The sequence below is a fragment of the Oncorhynchus keta genome, chromosome 30, assembly GCF_023373465.1.
Source record: "Oncorhynchus keta strain PuntledgeMale-10-30-2019 chromosome 30, Oket_V2, whole genome shotgun sequence".
In the NCBI taxonomy this organism is placed as follows: domain Eukaryota; kingdom Metazoa; phylum Chordata; class Actinopteri; order Salmoniformes; family Salmonidae; genus Oncorhynchus; species Oncorhynchus keta.
The window spans coordinates 55,654,738-55,678,019 of NC_068450.1; the positions used below are offsets into that span (position 1 = coordinate 55,654,738).

Sequence of the window (23,282 nt, forward strand, 5' to 3'; positions counted from 1 at the left end):
TAAAGATGGAGCCATTCTTATCCAAAACAAAGCTTTTGTGTCCAGCCCCGTATAGCTTCCCAATGATAGATATAGAGGTGTTCTTTGTGTGTTTCCAAAGAAACCTCATCATGTTTCATGTCCTCCATTATTGATGCATGTGGTGTGGTAACAGTCATTGGCCATCTGATCTCCTCCTTTCATGGGTGTGTGTGAGGTGATAACATATGGCTCCAACCTCCCGCTGTTCTCCCGTGTAGCCCAGGTCTGGACAGGGTACCAGAGGTCAGACACCCAGATGTGGGTGGTAGATGTAGCAGCCTCTCCCTGCCTCTCAGTGCTCAGGGGGAACGTTTTCTAGTGACATGGCTGTAACTGCATAACATTCATGTGCGTAGATGCACGTGCATACACACACACACACACACGGGGGCATTAGCCATGATTGCTTTCTAATGGATGCTATAACTTAATAAGCGCCAGAACAAACTCATTGGCCTGACGCTCCATGGAAGGAAATGACCCTGGCCAAAAAGAGAGGCAACCGGCAAGGTCTCTCCAAACACACACACACACTTTTAGTCACATGCACACACACACACACACACACACACACACACACACACACACACACACACACACACACACACACACACACACACACACACACACACACACACACACACACACACACACACACACACACACACACACACACACACCAGATTTGTTCACCTGCAGAGTTAAAACTCAGCTAATACATAAATGCATGGGGACTCATCATCATCCAAACATTTATGCTTCCCATCCACTTCACTCTGTGTACATTTGTGGTTTACTCAGATCGAGATAATGTCCTGGTGTAGATGTTCCGTTTGCTTATGTAAGCCTAGTATTAACTCTAACGGAGGGCTATTTTATTCAGGCATCCTTTTCCCAGAGTGGTGTGTTTAGAGTATAGACTGTGAGAGCTGGCATGGCAGGAGATGAGTTTTCATTATTATGTAGTGGATGGTGAGGTCGATTTCCTGTTTTAGCCAAATTCTTCCCCGGCATGACTATTTGTAGCGTACAACCATGGACGGTGTTCTATTGTCACATACACCAGATAGCTGCAGTGAAATATTTTGTTTTACAGGGTCTGCCGTAGTAGTACTTCACCCCTGGAGCAAATTAAGGTTAAGTGCCTTGCTCAAGGGCACATCGACAGATTTTTCACCTTGTCTGCTCGTGTGTTTGAACCAGCGACCTTTCGGTTACTGGCCCAGTGCTCTAAACGCTAGGCTACCTGAAGGCAGTATGTCATTTTCTCATTGTTACGTACGCAGTAGCGTTGCGGCAATGGTTTTGATAGGACAGAGAGGTAGGGTTGGCTTGCCAGTGTATGAATGTGTAGTTTGGACTACAGAGTAACCCTAAGTATCATGAACAAGGATAACTATTTTCTTTGTAAATTCCTGTCTTTCCTCATCAGGCAAACTTAGACTTGACAAAATAGACTTAAACCACACAACCTCACACAAGGGACAATGGTTGACAATGGAACAATGAGGATAAAAGAAAAAAACGCAACACAACGAGCTGCCTCCCACAATGCATTTCAAAGCTTGTCTTGGGGCGAACGTGTCAGCTCAGGTTGGCAAATAACATCTCCCGGAGAATGATTGATCCTCCCGCCCCTCGCCAGATCATGTCTTTGCACGCTGGGATGCTCCGACGCCAAAGCAGCCGCGCTCGTTGTCTCTCACGTGACGACGAAAACAATCTAGAGATGGTGAAGATTGGTTAGCCTGGAGAATGTGGGAGAATGTCTGGGGAAACAGGGCTGATTTGATCTGTATTCACACACACACCTTCACTCGCCTCGCCTCGGCTCCTTCTAGGCTGTCATATGAAATCTAAAGTAAGGTGATGTTGCTGTGATTGTGCCTGAATAACAACATCCCAATGAGGAAAAGACCAATTAAGTATCATGTGGGTGGGTGGACAACTGACAGCTGATCCCGATAGCTGATCCTGGATCAGAACTAGATGTGACAGCTCTAGTTCAGAAACATATGGAGCCTGATAAATAAGGTTTCAGTATAGTTCTGGTCCAATACTCTCCAGTAACCAACCAAATGGAGTTTTTTGGCTTAACGTTCGTACTGTTAGTACATATTGCCAAAAGTACCCGTAGCCCTATAGGGCGAGCGATGAGATGGCATGTGGGATATGGGATGGTTGGGGCTTGCCCTCCCTTGCCCCTGCCCTGCCCGTGGTGTCAGCCTGGGGGCAGAGCTTGGCCCTCCCTGGTCCTTGGCCCGTTGCCCTTCGCTGCAGCAGCTTGTGCGAGGCGTGGGAAGCGGTGTGGCGTCCGCGGGGGGGTGGGGGGTGTTAGGTGGTTGGGCCTGCTTCACTGAAGCGTGGAGCTAGTCAAGCTGCGTTCCTGCTCTCCACTGGCCCAACTGCTCGTGGTGGATATATTGTGGGCAGACTGTGGGCACGGACTGAGCACTGGTGCGGGCAGTGCCAGGTGATTCCAGGTCACTGGGAACCGCTGGAGGCCAGCGAGGTGCCAACCCCGATCTGTCTGCCCGTCGCTGCCGTTGGAATACACTCGCTCCCGAAGCCCCCTAACCGTGTTCAAAGAGCAGGGGGAAATAGGGATGAAGGGAGGAAGGTTTGGATGCAGCTGGGGTTTCAATTAGGTATTGAGATGAAAAACATTCACAAAGACATGGTCAACTGTGGACAGCTAGCTGTGTGAGCATGCAGCATGCTTCCCTTCCGCCTGTGTTCGATCAAACATGGGATCAGAGCATCGGAACACATCTTGGCCATGTTCCAATTCCATACTACTATACCATTTAATTAGAACACATGCCCCATACATTCTAGTAAGTGGTACTGTATGCCAGTGTGACATATGGGAACAGAGATTTATATATATTTATAACCCCCTATCACAACTCAAGGAGGATGACTTCTGATATCTGGAATGTTTGTCATTATAGCTTTTAGGACTGACTCTCGTTCTGTTTCTCTTTTGAGAGGTAGGTTTACACAGCTGGTCATGGACAGACTATCCCAGCCGTTCCCAGATAAACAGATCAGCAGAATTGGGCTAACTTGGATGTAGTTGAAATGCAGATGCCACATGATGTCAGGATCAAATATGCAAAATGGATCGTCCATTACCCAGGCCGTTTTTTTCCCCTCCAACCCTTACTTACATGATCCTATTCAAATACCACCCGTCCACATTCTCAGGGCTGAAATTGGAGTCAAATGTTGCCATGTTGAAATATTGTTTTGACTGCCTGTTAAAAATGTACCAATTACTGTAATTATGTTTAACACAGAATGTCAAATGGCTCTATTTTTGGCAGTGGTTTTCTCAACGGGCGCAGTTAGCTCAAGTTTCCTGCCCCCTGTAACATGTCTGTGAATAAGTGGCCTGAAACTTAACCCCTTACATCTCTAGCTCGCAGACATAACAAAGACTTGCTTAATAAACAACAGGTGTAGATTACCCGGGAAATGCTTACTTCCCTACAATGCAGAGAGAGAAAAATTATAATAATAAAAAGATAACACAAGGAATAAATACACAATGAGTGACGATAACTTGGCTATATACACGTGGTACCAGTACCGAGTCGATATGCTGGGCTATGAGGTAATAGAGGTAGATATGTATATGGGTAGGGGTAAGGTTACTAGGCAACAGGAGAGATAATGAACAGTAGCAGCAGGGTATGTGATGAGCTGCCAGTTAGGAAAACAGTGTAGACGTGGTGACGAGTTACAGAAGTTCAGGTGTTTCTCACAAGGTGACACAGCGCACACACACACACACACACACACACACACACACACACACACACACACACACACACACACACACACACACACACACACACACACACACACACACAGACACACAGACAGACAGACAGACAGACAGACAGACACAGACAGACAGACAGACAGACAGACAGACAGACAGACAGACACAGACAGACACACACACACACACACACACACACACACACACACACACACACGTCCCCATGTGATCCTACACGCTACACCTGAAACACACGGCAACACACTCCTACTCCAGTTGCACACTCCTGTTAGTAACCATTCCAGTTACTGTGTGTGTGCGTGCGCACGTGCGTGTGCGTGCGTGCGTATGTGTGTGTGTGTTTGTGTTTGCGTGTCTTAATAGGGCATGTCAACTTAAGCTCAGATTCATAGCATCAACTTCCGGTCGGATTCACAGCGTCACTGTTTCTTAATCAGTCAGCGTGCCAAGGCTTTGCGTAATTGAATTTGTCTCTCTTTCCCTTTCCTCACACACAGCAGTTGGATGACACACAAACCAGAACTTTCTTAGCTGGCGTCAGCGAGTAGTGTCTTACAAACTGCTAATTCAGTGGGGACTTCATCATCCATATTCTACTATATCTGTATTCATCTACTATATAGCTTCTACCTTAGTAGTCTTTTTTACACAGGACTTTCCCCAGGTAAGTCACAGAAGAAACTCTTTGTTGGTGTCTCAGCGCAATTCCGATGCTGTGAAATTGCCCTATTACTAATGCTAAGAGTTATTTTGTGGGCTAACAATGGTGGCTTGTGGGCAATGAAACCACAGCATTACAGTACCTCTTCTTGTTTCTTGCTTTCAGATATGTTGCTAATACGGAAGGTATGCCTGGCCTAGAGGAGTTGTCTTGTCTGTTGGTTCCAGACAGGTAGCTACCAGTAATATGGAATACTAAGCGTTGTTTTGTGGGCTAACAAAGTGATGGCTGGCTGGCTGGCATTGAAACCACAGCAGTGCAATTCCTCATGTCTGTAGCTTTCAAACATGTTATGGTATGTTGTTAATATGGAAGGCATGCCTGGCCGAGAGAGCTGTTAGTCAGTCAGGCCGAGAGAGCTGTTAGTCAGTCAGGCCGTGATACCTTGGGAAAAGCTCTAAAGAGGCCATCATTATCAGTGCCAGTACATGAACGCACCGCTTTCTCTCATTAGCAAAATGATTGAGCTCATGTGAGAGTGGGGGGTTTGTCTGTTCTACGGTTTTCATAGAAATAGAACGCTAGACTCTGTATCTCTATGACTGAGTGGATGTTTATGGTTGTCAATGTGGAATTCTTTTCGTGCTTTTTGTGTGCTTTTTGTGTTTTTATCAAGGCGCAGGCTAGTGTGTCTCTGTTTAGTGTGTAGTGTCTAGTTGCTGCCCCCTATACCCTTTCTGTTTCATGTTTGTTGACGTGTTGGTAAACCACAGTGCTGTTAGCTAGTTGTTTGGCAGAGCACAGTGCATGGGGCACTGACAGAGAGAGGTGGCAGACCTGCCTGACTGTGTCCCAATGAAATCAGCTATTCACTCGTCTCTTGTTCTCTCTCTCTCTCTCTCTCTCTCTCTCTCTCTCTCTCTCTCTCTCTCTCTCTCTCTTTCACTCCTCTCGTTCTCTTTCTTTCCGTCTTTCTCTCTCTCTCTGTCTCTCTCTCTTTCTTTTGTTCAGGGAGAAGCTGGCCGTGGCTCGCCTGCAGAGGGATGTCGCACGAAGCAAAAGCGAAGGAACAATGGTACTGTTGATGCTGTCTTACACACACACACACACACACACACACACACACACACACACACACACACACACACACACACACACACACACACACACACACACACACACACACACACACACACACACACACACACACACACACACACACACACACACACACACACACACAGTGGTTATGTAACAAGGGGAAAGTAGACCAGGGCGCCAGACATGCGGACGCGGAGGGCGTGAGGTAGGGCTCGGAGAGAGGGGACCGACAGTGTGACAGAGCAGATACCAGCTGACCACGGCCTTGGACTTTGTTTACAACTTTAGAACTCCGGTAAATTCATTACAGCCCCAAATAGATTCATAAAAGGGCACTACGGCAGCAACCCTAAAGCAGACTTCAGATTTACATACTCTAGGATATCCATATCTACAATGCTTTCTCGTAGTGGTCTCGAGCGTTCTAGAAGTCCTCCTGAGAATACCGAGCTAACAGCCTGGGCTCGTAACAACACACTACATACTGAATAGAGTGGCTAGCATACGCATCATGACAATGATTGCATACTGTACATAGCCTTCTTTGTATAGATGGTCCTGTATGGCTCAGTTGGTAGAGCATGGTGCTTGCAATGCCAGGGTTGTAGATTCGGACCAGTATGAAAATGTATGCACTTACTAAGTTAGTAACTAAGTAAGTTGCTCTGGATGAAAGTATCTGCTAAATGACGTATAGATATATATTGATATAGATGGTAACAGGATTGTTTCCTGGAAGCAACCCACTGAGGCATTGACGTTTTACCATGGAGTCTTTGGAAAACACTTGGATGTTAGTTTGTGCCTGTGGAGAACGACCTACCCAGTGTATTTACTTGCGCATTGCGGTTCCTGAGGTGTGCGCTGTATGCGTCGACAAGGTCATGCGTGACCACGCAATCAGAGTCACGTTGAGGCTCACTCTCGCCAATTCCATACAGTCGCAGCACAAGAGAAGAACGTTTCACACGTAGCTCTTATCTCATTGGGGGAAACTCTGTGTGTCAGCACCTCGTACTGTAGTCAGTCAGACTAAGAGACTGATCAGCCTCTGACCTTAGTGAAGAGCTCGAAGGGAAATATCTACTGCCTGGCTGTGTGTGGCTTCCTCTGAGTACTGCTTCTTCGAGTCATGAGAGTGGATGCCATGCTAATTACAACTCCGGGTGTGTGTGTGTGAGGAAAGGGGGGCGAAGGAGGGATGAGTTATCTGTGCCAGACAGGAGGAGGGGAAGGGAGTGGTAAAAGAAGAATGTGGGGTGTTTGTGTGTGTCTCTGAGCTCCATTTGAAATTGGGATTATCCCTCCTGGAGTAGCCCATCTCACACACATGCCTGGGAGACGCTCCTCTCCTCTGGGAGCTCAGGCATCTCTTTAGGGTCTTTAATAGAAATCAAAAGAGAGGGCTGCATCAGGGAGATAATTGTTAATGTGATGGCAGGGTGAACGAGAGGCACTCTGCCCCTAAGAGTAACCTCCTCACACACACAGACACGTAATAATATACAGATACCGACAGACACACGCACACACACACCGCCTCCAGAGGACGACAGATTAAATGCTGTAGACTTTGAAGTGTGCATCTCTGAGCCTCCAGTGTCTGATGCCTCCTCTTTAACTAGTTATGCTCTCTTCTCCGCCTTCAGCGTGCGAGAGAGAGAGAGACAGAGAGAGAGAGAGAGACAGAGAGAGAGACAGAGAGAGAGAGAGAGAGAGAGAGAGAGAGAGAGAGAGAGAGAGAGAGAGAGACAGCAGAGAGAGAGAGAGAGAGAGAGAGAGAGAGAGACAGAGAGAGAGAGAGACAGAGAGAGAGAGAGACAGAGAGAGAGAGAGAGAGACAGAGAGACAGAGAGACAGAGAGACAGAGAGAGAGAGAGAGAGAGAGAGAGACAGAGAGAGAGAGAGAGAGACAGAGAGAGAGAGACAGAGAGACAGAGAGAGAGAGAGAGAGAGACAGACAGAGAGAGAGACAGAGAGAGAGAGAGACAGAGAGAGAGAGAGACAGAGAGAGAGAGAGAGACAGAGAGAGAGAGAGAGAGAGAGAGAGACAGAGAGAGAGAGAGAGAGAGAGAGAGAGAGAGAGAGAGAGAGAGAGACTACCTCCTCTGGGACACGTTAGGTTACAGTGTTATGATTGTATTGTGTAGGGAAAGAATGCATTATGAAGTCGTCTTTATGATGCAAGCCTTAACTTTAGCTAGTGTTTTAAATGGCGGGGGGGTACAGTTACACAATACCATGGAAACTGCCAACTACATGGGCCTTAGTCTAAGAGTCTATCTTTATTGTCGGAACTTAAACTACAGCAGTTTGTAAAAAGCAATAAGTGTGTATCAAGCGTCTCAGAATGTTTTTTCTTCTGCTCTACTTGCACACCAGTATTTCTACTTGCACATCCTCATCTGCACATCTGTCACTCCAGTGTAAATTGTTATTGACTGTACGTTTGTTTATGTAACTCTGTGTTGTTGTTTTTGTCGCACTGCTTAGCTTTATCTTGGCCAGGTCGCAGTTGTAAATGACAACTTGTTCTCAACTGGCCTACCTGGTAAAATAAAGGTGAAATAAAATAAAAAAATGTTGAGGTTAAGATACTGAAGAGCAATGACAACTTTGTCAGAGTCCCTATATGATAGACATGACCTATATTCATTGGTTTATTGGTTATAAGGAGATGTTGGTATAGCCATACCTGCCAGGCCTTGAACGTGCTGTGTACTGCTTAAACATTATCTTAAGCCCTGCAGGGTGTTTAATCAGCCAGCCCCACCCAGCCACCTTCCGTTCAAACTCAGTCAGGAAGAAAAACACTGGATCCCCCACAAGGTATTTGATGATGAGCTCTGGTAACTGGTCATGTTTAGGCTCAGAGAAGGCAGAACACAGGCCCAGTCACTCCAACAAGCGTGGCCTGTCTTTCTCCAGTCAAACCCTCTCATTCAGTACCAGTCGCTGCTGTGGGTTTCCCCTGGAATTCAGAATCTTATTGGAAAAACTATGCACTCTCCAACCCAAAAAGGCATCATTTCCTTGACAAACACAACGTCCTGAGCAGAAGCCAGATTGGATTTCAAAAAAATTATCGTACAACAGACCACATTTACACCCTCAACACTCTAATTGATAAACAAATAAACCAAAACAAATGCAAAATCTACTCGTGTTCTGTAGATTTCAAGAAAGCATTTGATTCAATTTGGCACAAAGGTCTTTTTTATAAACTAATAGAAAGTGGTATTGGAGGGAAAACATATGATTTTATTAAATCAATGTACAGTCAAATGTGCAGTTAAAATTGGCAACAAGCAAACAGACTTCTTCCCTCAGGGACGGGGAGTGAAACAGGGCTGCCCAATAAGTCCAACACTATTTAACATCTACATTAATGAATTGGCAAAAACATTAGAAGAATCGGCAGCACCTGGTATCACCCTACACAACACTGAAATCAAGTGTCTGCTGTACGCAGATGACCTGGTGCTGCTGTCTCCCACTAAAGAGGGGTTACAGGGGCTACAGCAGCACCTAGATCACATATGTCAGAGTCAAGGCCCGCGGGCCACATCCGGCCCGCGAGAAGGTTTTTACGGCCCCTGGGATGATCTTGATTTATTATTAGAACCGGCCCGCAGACCGCAGCAAGCCGGCAGCCCGCAGATCTTTTACACGCACCAATACTACATTTCCCACAATGCAACGGTGACGCACCGAGCAGTAGGCTGCTTCATTTCAATATTTATTGGCACAGCAGTTGTCAGCATCACAGTAAAATTAACTTTCAGATACCCATCAAAAATGGCAAAACGGAAGGTGGACACTGAGAACCGGGGTTTCAAACAAGGTGGGAGTCGGAGTATTTGTTCACGGAGGTAGCTGGAAAACCTGTGTGTCTTCTGTGTGGAGAAAGTGTGGCGGTACTGAAAGAGTATAATCTGAGACGACATTATGAAACGAAACACGCGGACAAAAACAAGAATATGGACATGGAACAAAGGCTACAAAAGGCAGAGGAATTAAAACGAGGCCTCAAATCTCGACAGGCTCTGTTCAAAAAAGCCAAATCACAAGGCCAGGCTGCTGTCAAGGCCAGTTTTATTTTGGCAGAAGAGATCGCTAAATCAGCCCGGCCATTTACGGAGGGGATTTCATCAAAAACTGCATGATTAAAGTTTGTGACGTTTGCCCAGAAAAAAGGCAACTCTTTTTAAATGTGAGTCTGAGCAGAAACACCATTGCCGAGAGAGTAGACCAGTTGTCCATCAATCTAAAAGAGCAGCTTGTGAAAAAGGGAAAAGATTTCATTGCATATTCCTTGGCTGTGGATGAGAGCACCGACATTTCTGACATTGCCCAGTTGTCAGTTTTCATCCGCGGAGTGGACTCCAGCCTAAGCGTGACAGAGGAGTTTTTGGCTTTACGTCCTATGCATGGCACAACTACGGGGCATGATTTGTATGAAGAGGTGTCAAGATGTGTAAATGAGATGGAGCTGCCTTGGGAAAAACTCGTGGGTTTGACAACCGACGGAGCACCTGCGATGTGTGGACACAGGAGCGGACTGGTGGCGAAGATACGGGAAAAGATGCAAGAGGAAAACGCGACAGGTGAGCTGACAGCTTATCATTGTATCATACACCAGGAAGCGTTGTGCGGTAAAGCCTTGAAAATGGAGCATGTAATGAGCATCATCACGCGCACAGTTAACTTTATCAGAGCCAAAGGTTTGAATCACCGCCAGTTCAAGGCATTTCTGACGGAGTTAGAAACGGAGCATGGTGATTTGCCTTATCACACAGAGGTGCGATGGCTAAGCCAGGGAAAGGTGCTTCAAAGATGTTTCGAGCTTCGTGAGGAGATTTGTCTGTTCTTGGACAGCAAAGGGAAAGACACAACACAACTCCGAGACGAAATGTTTCTGTGTGAAATGGCTTTTCTGTGTGACATTACGAGTCATCTGAATGCAATGAACTTGCAGCTGCAGGGTCGGGATCGTGTCATCTCTGATATGTACAGTACAGTGAAGGCATTTAAAACCAAACTGACTCTGTGGGAGACGCAGATGCGGAAAGAAAATTTGAGCCACTTTCCCAGCTGCCAGACCATGAAAGAGAAGCTCTCTACCAGTGCGTTCCCGAGCGCACAGTTGGCTGATAAAATAGGTATGCTTGCCGCTGACTTTCGACGCCGATTTGCTGACTTTGAAGCACAAAAAAGCAGGTTGGAACTGCTCGGTAACCCATTTGCTGTTGACGTGGAAAGCTCACCACCAAACCTCCAAATGGAGTTGATTGACCTCCAATGCAATGATGCACTGAGGGCAAAATATGCGGCAGTGGGTGCTGCGGAGTTCGCCCGTTTCCTCCCCGACACAATGCCCCAGCTGCGCATCCAGGCTGCTCAAACGTTGTCTATGTTTGGCAGCACATACCTGTGTGAACAACTGTTTTCTTTGATGAACTTGAACAAAACATCACACAGAAGTCGACTTACTGCTGAACACCTCCACTCAATTCTGAGGATTTCCTCAGCTCAGAGCCTTACCCCGAACATTGATGAACTTGTGGAAAAGATGGGACACCACCAAGTATCACCCTCAACCTCAAACAAGTGAACATTACTGTGCAATCACATATTTAGAGTTTTTACTCAGTTCAAGTTTAAAAGTTAAAGTTTAATATTTGTTTTCACTGCATGTTACTTCTCCTTAAACAAAGTGTTGTTTTTGATTAATAGATTTTTGCACTTTATTTTATTGTATTTCAATCCAATTATATTTTAAAAATATTTCAGTTGAGTGGATGATAGAAAATTGCTATTATTGTTTTTTCTTTGAAGTAAATTTAGCCCACTTTTGCTAAAATAGAAAATATAGGCTACTGATGGTGCCTTGAATACCGGTTTCTTTCATTTAATGTTCATGTTATGGGGATTTTTATATAAAGGAAATTTGTCTTTTGTGTCTGTTGAAAATTAAAGATTACTGACAGAGCCATAAGAAAATATTGCTTTATTTATCTGATCATATTGGAATATATTTGTTAGGTTTTCAGTAGGTTCAATTAGGTTCACTAGACTATATGCGTCATTTAAAAAATTTTCAATGAACATTCGAACAGTCCGGCCCTCGGCTTGTAGCTAAATTTTTTATTTGGCCCTCCGTCCATTTGACTTTGACACCCCTGACCTAGATCATCTTCATCAGACCTGGGCTCTGAACGTTAACCTAAAAAAAACAAATATAATGATATTCCAAAAAAGGTCTGGAAATAAGCATGACAAATATAAATTATATTTGGACACAGTTCTATTAGAACACACCAAAAACGACACATATCTAGGACTAAATATCAGCAACACAGGTCGCTTTCACATGGCTGTGAATGAGCTGAGAGACGAAGCAAGAAGAGCATTCTATGCCATTAAAAGGAACATCAAAATCGAAATTCCAATTAGAAACCTGGCTCAAATTTTTTACATCAGTTATAGAACCAATTGCTCTATATGGCAGTGAAGTATGGGGTCCAATCTCTAATAATGAATTTACCAAATGGGGCAAACATCCAATCGAAATACTGCATGCAGAGTTTTGCAAGACTGTATTGCAAGTGCAAAGAAAAACTCAAAATAACGCATGTAGAACAGAATTGGGCCAATACCCCCTCCTCATTTGAATAGAAAAAAGAGCCATCAAATTTGACAACCATCTAAAAACAAGTGACCCCAAAAACATTCCATCACACAGCTCTACAATGTCAAGAGATGAAAAAAGAGAAGAGTCCCATCAGCCAGCTGGTTCTGAGGCTCAGTTCACCAACTCAAACCAACCCTATTCTAGAATGGTGCTGGTATAATAGTATATTTTCATTCTGAAATAATTCCCTTGTATTTCTATGGTTGACGTCTGTGTGGTGGACTGAGGTCTGTGTGGAGACAGCATGGAGATACCTTTGACAGCTGTTTGGAGGACCTTTGACATTGGTGAGGGACTGGGGACCGAGGGGACCGCTGGGGACTCAGGTGCTTTCTCTACAGATTGGGGCTTATCAGCCATGTGCAGGGAGAGAGGGATCCCAGTGATGGCTGTCACCCCTCGTCACCCATCTCAATGTGTGAAACCACTATGGGGACCTTCACTGGGATCCCTCTCTCCCATAGTGGTTTCACACATTGAGATGGTTGACGAGCAGTCACAGCCAGGCCTACAGAGCCAGCAGTCTCTGGACGGTGCACATGTGCTGTTGGGTGGTGTGTGTGTGTGCTTACGTTTCTGTGTGTAAACTCAGCAAAAAAAGAAGCGTCCTCTCACTGTCAACTGCGTTTATTTTCAGCAAACTTGTAAATATTTGTATGAACATAAGATTCAACAACTGAGACATAAAGTGAACAAGTTCCATAGACACGTGACTAACAGAAATGGAATAATGTGTCCCTGAACAAAGGGGGGGTCAAAATCAAAAGTAACAGTCAGTATCTGGTGTGGCCACCAGCTGAATTAAGTACTGCAGTGCATCTCTTGCTCATGGACTGCACCAGATTTGCCAGTTCTTGCTGTGAGATGTTACCCCACTCTTCCACCAAGGCACCTGCAAGTTCCCGGACATTTCTGGGGGGAATGGCCCTTGCCCCATTCCCCGATCCAACAGGCCCAGACGTGCTCAACGGGATTGAGATCCGGGCTCTTTGCTGGCCATGGCAGAACACTGACATTCCTGTTTTGCAGGAAATCACGCACAGAGCGAGAAGTATGGCTGGTGGCATTGTCATGCTGCAGGGTCATGTCAGGATGAGCCTGCAGGAAGGGTACCACATGAGGGAGGAGGATGTCTTTCCTGTAACACACAGTGTTGAGATTGCCTGCAATGACAACAAGCTCAGTCCGATGATGCTGTGACACCGCGCCCCAGACCATGATGGACCCTCCAAATCGATCCCGCTCCAGAGTACTGGCCTCGGTGTAAAGTTCATTCCTTCAACGATAAACGTGAATCCAACCATCACCCCTGGTGAGACAAAACCGTGACTCGTCAGTGTCGAGCACTTTTTGCCAGTCCTGTCTGGTCCAGCGATGGTGGGTTTGTGCCCATAGGCAATGTTGTTTCCGGTGATGTCTGGCAGGTGCCTTAGAACAGGCCTTTAAGACCTCAGTCCAGCCTTTCTCAGCCTATTCGCTGACAGTCTGAGCACTGATGGAGGGATTATGCATTCCTGGTGTAACTCGGGCAGTTGCTGTTGCCATCCTGTTACCTGTGTGGTGATGTTCGGTGTGATGTTCGGATGTACCGATCCTGTGCAGGTGTTGTTACACATGGTCTGCCACTGCGAGGACAATCAGCTGTCCATCCTGTCTCCCTGTAGCCCTGTCTTAGGCGTCTCACAGTACGGACATTGCAATTTATTTCCCTGGCCACATCTGCAGTCCTCATGCCTCCTTGTAGCAGGCCTGAGGCATGTTCACACAGATGAGCAGGGAGCCTGAGCATCTTTATTTTGTTGTTTTTCAGAGTCAGTAGAAAGGCCTCTTTAGTGTCCTAAGTTTTCATAACTGTGACCTTAATTGCCTACCGTCTGTCTGTAAGCTGTTAGTGTCTTAATGACCATTCCACGGGTGCATGTTCATTAATTGTTTATGGTTCATTGAACAAGCATGGGAAACAGTGTTTAAGCCCTTTACAATGAAGATCTGTGAAGTTATTTGGATTTTTACAAATTATCTTTGCAAGACAGGGTCCTGAAAAAGGGACATTTCTTTGATTTCTGAGTCTGTGTTTGTATTTGTGTGTACGTGCGTGTGTGTTTGTTTTACGTTTGTGTGTGTTTGTGTGTGTGTGCCTGTCTCTCTTTGTGTCTGTCTTTCTCCCTCTCTCTTTTTATTTCCATCTCTTTCTCTTTTTGTGTGTGGATGGACAGGGTGTGGGTCCCTTGGCAATGATAAATGGGCCACTCATACGGTTTACCATATCCCGGGGTGTGTGTATGCTGTACATCTGCAGTTGCTGCCTGCATGAGAGCAATTGCCAGGCTCTAATGTAATGGTTGGCCCTGCATGATAATTGAATTTATGGACTCCCCAGGGATCTGTAGGGCAGTGATTTCTAGGGAATAGCATGAGGTTTGGTTTACGCCATCCTCTGTATTTCAAAGATAAGTATTCTTTTCGCAAATGGCCATGTTCAAGAATATAATCATATTTTATACTGCAATTTAAATTCTGGATATTATGGTAATTGTTACCTGCTCAATGTTCCAAGGGCAGAGCTACTACTAAGAACCTGCCAGAAATTAAATTATTATTTAGAAAATGTATTATTTCAATGCAATTGGGCTAAGAGAGTAAAGGCACTTCAGGCAAAAATGCTACACGACATGCTACTTTTTAAAGCATTTTGTTGTTGTTGTTGTTGTCATAATAGAAGGTAAGCACCTGTATTCTGCATTGTGGTGAACACACATTGTTTAGCCTACAGTTTGCCAGTCAGACAAATCCCCTTGTTACGCTTCTTCTAGCAGAATCCAGGCTGGTCAATATACTGCCAGCCTGGCAGGCAGACAGGCAGGCAGACAGTAAACTGCATGTATTATTGATGAATGAGGGGGAAACTGCACAGTGTTTTGTGTCCCTGATGTTCGTGTTGCAGTACTGGGCCAAGGAGATATCCTCCAGACCTTTGATTCAGCGAGAGCCTCCCAGCCTCAAACTGAGGTGCACTGTGTAATGAAGAGATTATTGAGTGAGAGAGGGACACACACACACACACACACACACACACACACACACACACACACACACACACACACACACACACACACACACACACACACACACACACACACACACACACACACACACACACACACACACATTCACAGATAACATTGCACAGACTGCATCTTGTGCACAATGTGGCATTGCACAGACTGCAGCTGGTGCACAATGTGGCCTTGAGAGACGCAGTCGTCTCTAATGAATTTAAAATCTCCTCCGGATCATGGAGGGGTAACAGGGGGTTACGGAAGGTCTAGTAATTCACTACTGAGAACCCTGTCTGTCTGTCCCTTATGAATAAATGACAACACAATGCTGTAGAATTACACAGCCATGCTAGGACTGTGTCTAGTTACTTTAACATGGAGCAATCAAGCCCAGTTGCATATGCTGTATAATATGACAGAGACATGCTTTGAAGTTATGATTCTATGTTTATACAATATGTATATATTTCCCTAATGATAGATTGTATGCGTACACCCAGCTCCAAATCCCATGCCTTGTTTCACAGGGGTTGGGTTAAATGCAGAAGACACATTTCGGTTGAATCGCATTCAGTTGTGCAACTGACTAGGCAGTCCAATGTTTCACTTTTCACTGAACAATTCTGTAGTAATATTTGGATGAAATCACTAGCCTTGCTTATTTCCCCACCGTGACCTTCCCAGGTAATAGCATGATAATCCCATTGAGTTCAATGTTAATCCTGAATACCCAGCTACAATCCCTAGGCAGAGCCACTCGCTAAACTTTGATGAGTCAGCAGAATCATGAAGCATCTCATCTGGCAGATTATATGACTGAGTATTAGTAGAACAGTACTATAATTGTTCTAGGATCAGTTTTTCCTTTTAGATCACAATCGATAAGATTATATGGACAAGTAGGACTTGCTCCTAGACCAGCACTCCTTACTCTTGAGACACTTTGTGAATATGGGCTTTGACAGTTCTCTTAGGAAGAGAAGGCCATCTACAGGACAGAGAGGGGAGAACATCAGTGAAGACAGTCTACTACCGTGCAAGCTAATCATAATCAGAGGTATCTCCTTTTTTAGTCACTCGAGACGTCAGGGTAAATGTCGCTTTAGAAAGAATGCTTATGCCAGCTTTTCTACTGATTGCCTGATCAGTTTTTCTCACATCGAGTTGATCCTCCGTTTGAAAAGGCCGAATGTAGTCTAGTCTAGCTGCAGCTAAATGTCAGTGGTTGGTTTTTAGCTCGTTAAGAGTATGCTTTCCATTATCAGGCTTGCTATCACTGGGCAAGGCCAATTGCCAAACGCATATAAAGTCTGTGGACAGCAAATACTTCAGCTGTGAAATACTGTAACGTCTCGCTCGGATTTTCTGGCAACGTAAAGATATGTTAAAGTTGGGTTTAACGGTTCTGGGCCTTGTTAAATGGCAGAAATTATACATTGAGCAAAAGCAGAAGACCGCTTTTAATGTAAGGTATGCTGTTACACGTGTGTTGTTATTGAAGTTCTTGGCAAGGCTTAGTATGAAGACGTAGGGGCACCCGTTCCAAATGGCACCCTATTCCCTATGTAAGTGCACTACTTTTGACCACGGCCCTTAGGGAGATTATCGAGTAGTATGTAGGGAATTGGGTGCCATTTGGGGTTGAGATATTATATATTTTTTAATCGCATGGTTGTTGTGCCTGGGGTGTTTTTAAGTAGATGTGGTTAACAAAAGGCACGGCCAATGGACAATTGTAGGAACGCAGGACAAATCACTGAACAGGGTCATTTGCAGTTGTGTTTGAGGCAAATTTGACCTTTGTATATGGAGGTGATATTCACATACAGTAAACATCTTTAGGCAATTAGTGTGGGTGTTTGAACAATTGGTCGAAACATTTTTGATGTAAAGTAATCCAGTACAATTTACCTTTCATTTTCTGATTTGAACTGTGTTTAAAACTGTTTATGTTAGAGTTGGCTCATTTTATGATAGAAAATGCATCCCTTTTGAAAGAGAAAAGGTCTAGTTTCCAAAAAGGTCACAAAACTTTCAAAAACGATTACTTCAACTCATGTTCAGTTGTTCAACTCCGGGTCGAACTAGTCGTGGTATTGGAACTCGTTTTGGGTTTGGTCCCGGTTGCAGCTAGGTCCAGCTCTAACTTGGCACCAGCCCTGCGACTGTGGGTTTATGTTCCTGTAGCAGCGTGTTATTTACGGCAGCCATTATGTGTGATGGAGAGGCTCCCTGGTGCGCCACATAGTAGCCCTGGGTTGACAGTCTTGTTGAAGAACTGGGGGTGGTTTCAGTTGTGAATAGGGTTTAATGTGGTCTGCTCAACTGCTTCAGCGAATTAAAACCGTTGTTGGGAAGAATTTGGGCCAAGTCACAGAGTTAGAGTAAAACATGGTTATTTATTGGACGGCTTCAACTCGAACACACTGGGCTCACAACTGAAGGAGCCAAGAGGTTTCCCCCCCTTTGGGAAAAAACGGTTTTGTCATTGTTTTGTATTTCATTTATATATTTTTTGTTGTCTGGAAATGGCCCTGGTTGTGGTGTTGCAGTAGCGTGGGACACTTTTTCCATTCAGTGTTACTTTGTCTTTCTCTTTTAGAGATGACATTTTGTTCATCGTGGTCGTTTAGAGGACACTCTTATCCAGAGCAACTTACATGTATCTTAAGACAACCATATATCTCAGTCATAGTAAGTACATCTTTACTCAATAAAGCAGCTATTAGCAAAGTCAGTGCTAGTGGGGGGGTGCGAGTCTTAGGCACCCTTGGGGAAGGAAGTGGTACGAGGAGGGGTGCTGTGGGATTATTTAAGATACTCTTTGAAGAAGTCGAGTTTCAAATGTAGTGTCAAGGAGTAGGGTAATAGTGACTATGTGGAGGGTATAGGGGTTTATTTGGTATTCACACTAACCATTAGTAGTGTCTAGCTGTAGGGTATAGGGGTTTATTTGGTATTCACACTAACCATTAGTAGTGTCTAGCTGTAGGGTATAGGGGTTTATTTGGTATTCACACTAACCATTAGTAGTGTCTAGGGGTAGGGTATAGGGGTTGATTTGGTATTCGCACTAACTATTAGTAGTGTCTAGGGGTAGGGTATAGGGGTTGATTTGGTATTCACACTAACCATTAGTAGTGTCTAGGGGTAGGGTATAGGGGTTTATTTGATATTCACACTAACCATTAGTAGCGTCTAGGGGTAGGGTATAGGGGTTGATTTGATATTCACTCTAACCATTAGTAGTGTCTGGGGGTAGGGTAAAGGGGTTGATTTGATATTCACACTAACCATTAGTAGTGTCTGGGGGTAGGGTAAAGGGGTTGATTTGATATTCACTCTAACCATTAGTAGTGTCTAGGGGTAGGGTAAAGGGGTTGATTTGATATTCACACTAACCATTAGTAGTGTCTAGGGGTAGGGTATAGGGGTTGATTTGATATACAGTTATATAGGTAGTTTGATTTGAGAGTAATAAAGAGTTGTTATATTAAGGCCTACATAGTATATATGGAGGTTTGAAATGTGTCATTCATGCGGTAAGGGCCCTGGTTTGTGCTACGGTAAGCTCCTTGGTTCCTCTCCTGTATGCTGCTTGAGCTAGTGTGTTGTTCAATAGCCACTAGATGGCCCTGCAGTACTTGTCTTGTGAAATTGTCCATCTTGGTTACCATGCAACGGACAACCTAATGAAGAAGATCTTGGTAGTGTTGCATATTTCAGAAATAACACAATGATGACGATTAAAGAGGTTTGTTCATTATTACTTTTTCAAATGAACTCATGTTTTATGTGTGATAGCCACGAAAGGTAAATATTTTATACCTGTATATTTTTTTAACAGAGGTGAAGGAAAGGCCATACTTTGTTTGCTCGAAGGCTCTATTCCTCATGGAGTGTTGAACTAGTTGATATTGGACAAGGTTATTCACTCAATTACAGTGACTCAGCACTTTCAATTTAATGGCCGACCAATGTTTTTATTATTAAGCACCTTTTAGTCTTTCTGTTCAGATGCAGTCACTAACGGACCTTGTTCAGGACAACAGTACAGAGAACAGAAGGACGTCAGGAGATGGGAGGCATGCTTTTATAAGATGTCCGCATAATGAGACGTCCGCATAGTGAGACGTCCGCATAGTGAGACGTCCGTACAGTGAGACGTCCGCATAGTGAGACGTCCGCATAGTGAGACGTCCGTACAGTGAGACGTCCGTACAGTGAGACGTCCGCATAGTGAGACGTCCGCACAGTGAGACGTCCGTACAGTGAGACGTCTGCATAGTGAGACGTCCGTATAGTGAGACATCCGTACAGTGAGACGTCCGTACAGTGAGAAGTCCGCATAGTGAGACGTCCGTATAGTGAGACATCCGTACAGTGAGACGTCCGTACAGTGAGAAGTCCGCATAGTGAGACGCCCGTATAGTGAGACGTCCGTATAGTGAGACGTCCGCATAGTGAGACGTCCGCACAGTGAGAAGTCCGCATAGTGAGACATCCGCACAGTGAGAAGTCCGTACAGTGAGACGTCCGCATAGTGAGACGTCCGTACAGTGAGACGTCCGTACAGTGAGACGTCCGTACAGTGAAACGTCCGTACAGTGAGACGTCCGTACAGTGAGACGTCCGTACAGTGAGACGTCCGTACAGTGAGACGTCCGTACAGTGAGACGTCCGCACAGTGAAACGTCCGTACAGTGAGACGTCCGCATAGTGAGACGTCCGCATAGTGAGACGTCAGTATAGTGAGACGTCCGCATAGTGAGACGTCCGCATAGTGAGACGTCCGCACAGTGAGACGTCCGCACAGTGAGACGTCCGCACAGTGAGACGTCCGTATAGTGAGACGTCCGTATAGTGAGACGTCCGTACAGTGAGACGTCCGCATAGTGAGACGTCCGCATAGTGAGACGTCCGTACAGTGAGACGTCCGTATAGTGAGACGTCCGCACAGTGAGAAGTCCATACAGTGAGACGTCCGCATAGTGAGACGTCCGTATAGTGAGACGTCCGTACAGTGAGACGTCCGCATAGTGAGACGTCCGCATAGTGAGACGTCCGTACAGTGAGACGTCTGCATAGTGAGACGTCCGTATAGTGAGACATCCGTACAGTGAGACGTCCGTACAGTGAGACGTCCGCATAGTGAGACGTCCGTATAGTGAGACATCCGTACAGTGAGACGTCCGTACAGTGAGAAGTCCGCATAGTGAGACGCCCGTATAGTGAGACGTCCGTATAGTGAGACGTCCGCACAGTGAGAAGTCCGCATAGTGAGACATCCGCACAGTGAGAAGTCCGTACAGTGAGACGTCCGCATAGTGAGATGTCCGTACAGTGAGACGTCCGTACAGTGAGACGTCCGTACAGTGAGAAGTCCGTACAGTGAGACGTCCGCACAGTGAGACGTCCGTACAGTGAGACGTCCGTACAGTGAGACGTCCGCACAGTGAAACGTCCGCACAGTGAGACGTCCGCATAGTGAGACGTCAGTATAGTGAGACGTCCGCATAGTGAGACGTCCGCACAGTGAGACGTCCGCACAGTGAGACGTCCGTATAGTGAGACGTCCGTATAGTGAGACGTCCGTACAGTGAGACGTCCGCATAGTGAGACGTCCGCATAGTGAGACGTCCGTACAGTGAGACGTCCGTATAGTGAGACGTCCGCACAGTGAGAAGTCCATACAGTGAGACGTCCGCATAGTGAGACGTCCGTATAGTGAGACGTCCGTACAGTGAGACGTCCGCATAGTGAGACGTCCGCATAGTGAGACGTCCGCATAGTGAGACGTCCGCATAGTGAGACGTCCGTACAGTGAGACGTCCGTACAGTGAGACGTCCGCATAGTGAGACGTCCGCATAGTGAGACGTCCGCATAGTGAGACGTCCGCATAGTGAGACGTCCGTACAGTGAGACGTCCGTATAGTGAGACGTCCGCACAGTGAGAAGTCCATACAGTGAGACGTCCGCATAGTGAGATGTCCGTACAGTGAGACGTCCGTACAGTGAGACGTCCGTACAGTGAGACGTCCGTACAGTGAAACGTCCGTACAGTGAGACGTCCGTACAGTGAGACGTCCGCACAGTGAAACGTCCGTACAGTGAGACGTCCGCACAGTGAGACGTCCGTATAGTGAGACGTCCGTATAGTGAGACGTCCGTACAGTGAGACGTCCGCATAGTGAGACGTCCGCATAGTGAGACGTCCGTACAGTGAGACGTCCGTACAGTGAGACGTCCGTACAGTGAGACGTCCGTACAGTGAGACGTCCGTACAGTGAGACGTCCGTACAGTGAGACGTCCGTACAGTGAGACGTCCATATATTCAGTCAACTTCCCATGGGCTTGTAGTCTATTTTGAAGCATCCACTACAATATTCACTGTGAATGACACACATGATGAAATGTGCATTTCACCCTCTATTGTAAGACAGCCATTGTCAGCTCCCCATGGCCTTGGTGGCTATTTGCTGTGTAGCGTTTGGACCAGTAACCGAAAAGTTGCTGGTTAGAATCCCTGAGCCAACAAGGTGGAAAGAAATCTACCATTCTGCCCTTGAGCAAGGCAGTTAACCCCCAACAACAAAAGCTCAAGGCGCCGATGATGTCAATTTTAAGGCTGCCCCCCGCACCTCTCTGAGTCAGAGGGGTTGGGTTAAATGCGGAAGACACATTTTGGTTGAATGCATTCAGCTGTGCATCTGACTAGGTATCCCCTTTTCTTTCCTTCCTCTCGAGGCATCCCCTATAACCTTCACTGTGAATGAGATACATCACGGAATGTCCATGAAACATGCTATAAAGAACGGTTATCAGTATCTGCAATATTCCAGGCACGATTTTCCTTTGCTATGATCACAGCCCCTAATATTGTACTTTATGTTCAAGTGAAGAGGAAATTCAGCAACTCTTGGCGGACATGAGGAGGATATGTCCAATTTCCTCTTCACCTCTTCACAGTTTCCTCATCGATTCATGCACATTAGTTGGAGAGCGAGGTGGTGGCAGTGTTCCTTTCACTTGGTACCGTCATTGTTTTCAACACAGTGTCAAGGCCTCTCCTTCGCCAAAAGATAACAACCTTATTTTTTGGCAAGAAGCGTATTACACCCTCGACAGAGGGAGATGGTTGAGTGGTTAAACCTACTGTACAGCTAAGAGGCTTACCCAGCATGCAGTGATCAATAGTTACATCTGTCACTTCCTGTAACTCATTTGGCCATTTGGCAACCCCAAACTCAACCAGCTTGTGGACGTTTAGATGTAAAGCAGGCAGTGTTTGGCCCCACACAACTTTAGCACAGAACCCCAACTTTATCTTTGACTTGAAACCTCTTCCTTGAGATGGCCAGACAGGACGGCAGGCCAGGCCGCATGGCCTTTGTAGTGTAGAATCTGACGTGTAGAATCTGAACCGAGGACTGTTTTTTTCTCTCTGGAGGAGCAACTTCTGAGGCTTCAGGACATGTTCCAATTAGGATCATAGAAAAGGAAATGGATGTTCTACTTTCCGAGACTCTATAGCGAAAGTTGATCATCTTTCAGCAGTGAGCCTGCAGTGGAGTCTTTGAAAACCATGTTTAGGAAAGACAAATCCAGCATTAGTGCAGTTGTTTTCCTCCCGTGATTCTGGCAGCAGGGTTTCAGCGAGTGTACAAAACATGAAGCACACCTGCTCTTTCCGTGACATAGACTGCCCAGGAGAATCCAGTTGAAAGCTATGATCCCTTATTGATGTTAAATCCACTTCAGTAGGTGTAGGTGAAGGAGAGGAGACAGGTTAAAGAAGGATTTTTAAGCCTTGATACAACTGAGACATCGATTGTGTATCAGCGTTAGGGACATCAGGGTTCAAGATGTAACTTATTACCACAGCTGCAACATGATTGCTGGTTGCCTTACAATTGTACATTTGAATCAACAT

General features: G+C 45.6%; 1 protein-coding gene across 1 annotated transcript in view; it reads left to right on the top strand.

Annotated features, from left to right (window-relative positions):
- The window catches only part of LOC118363170 (nck-associated protein 5-like), a 173,191-nt gene that overhangs the window by 68,545 nt on the left and 81,364 nt on the right, over window positions 1-23,282 (top strand). The window contains 1 exon segment of the mRNA XM_052488619.1: window positions 5,505-5,568. Coding sequence (XP_052344579.1) covers window positions 5,505-5,568 — 64 coding nt within the window.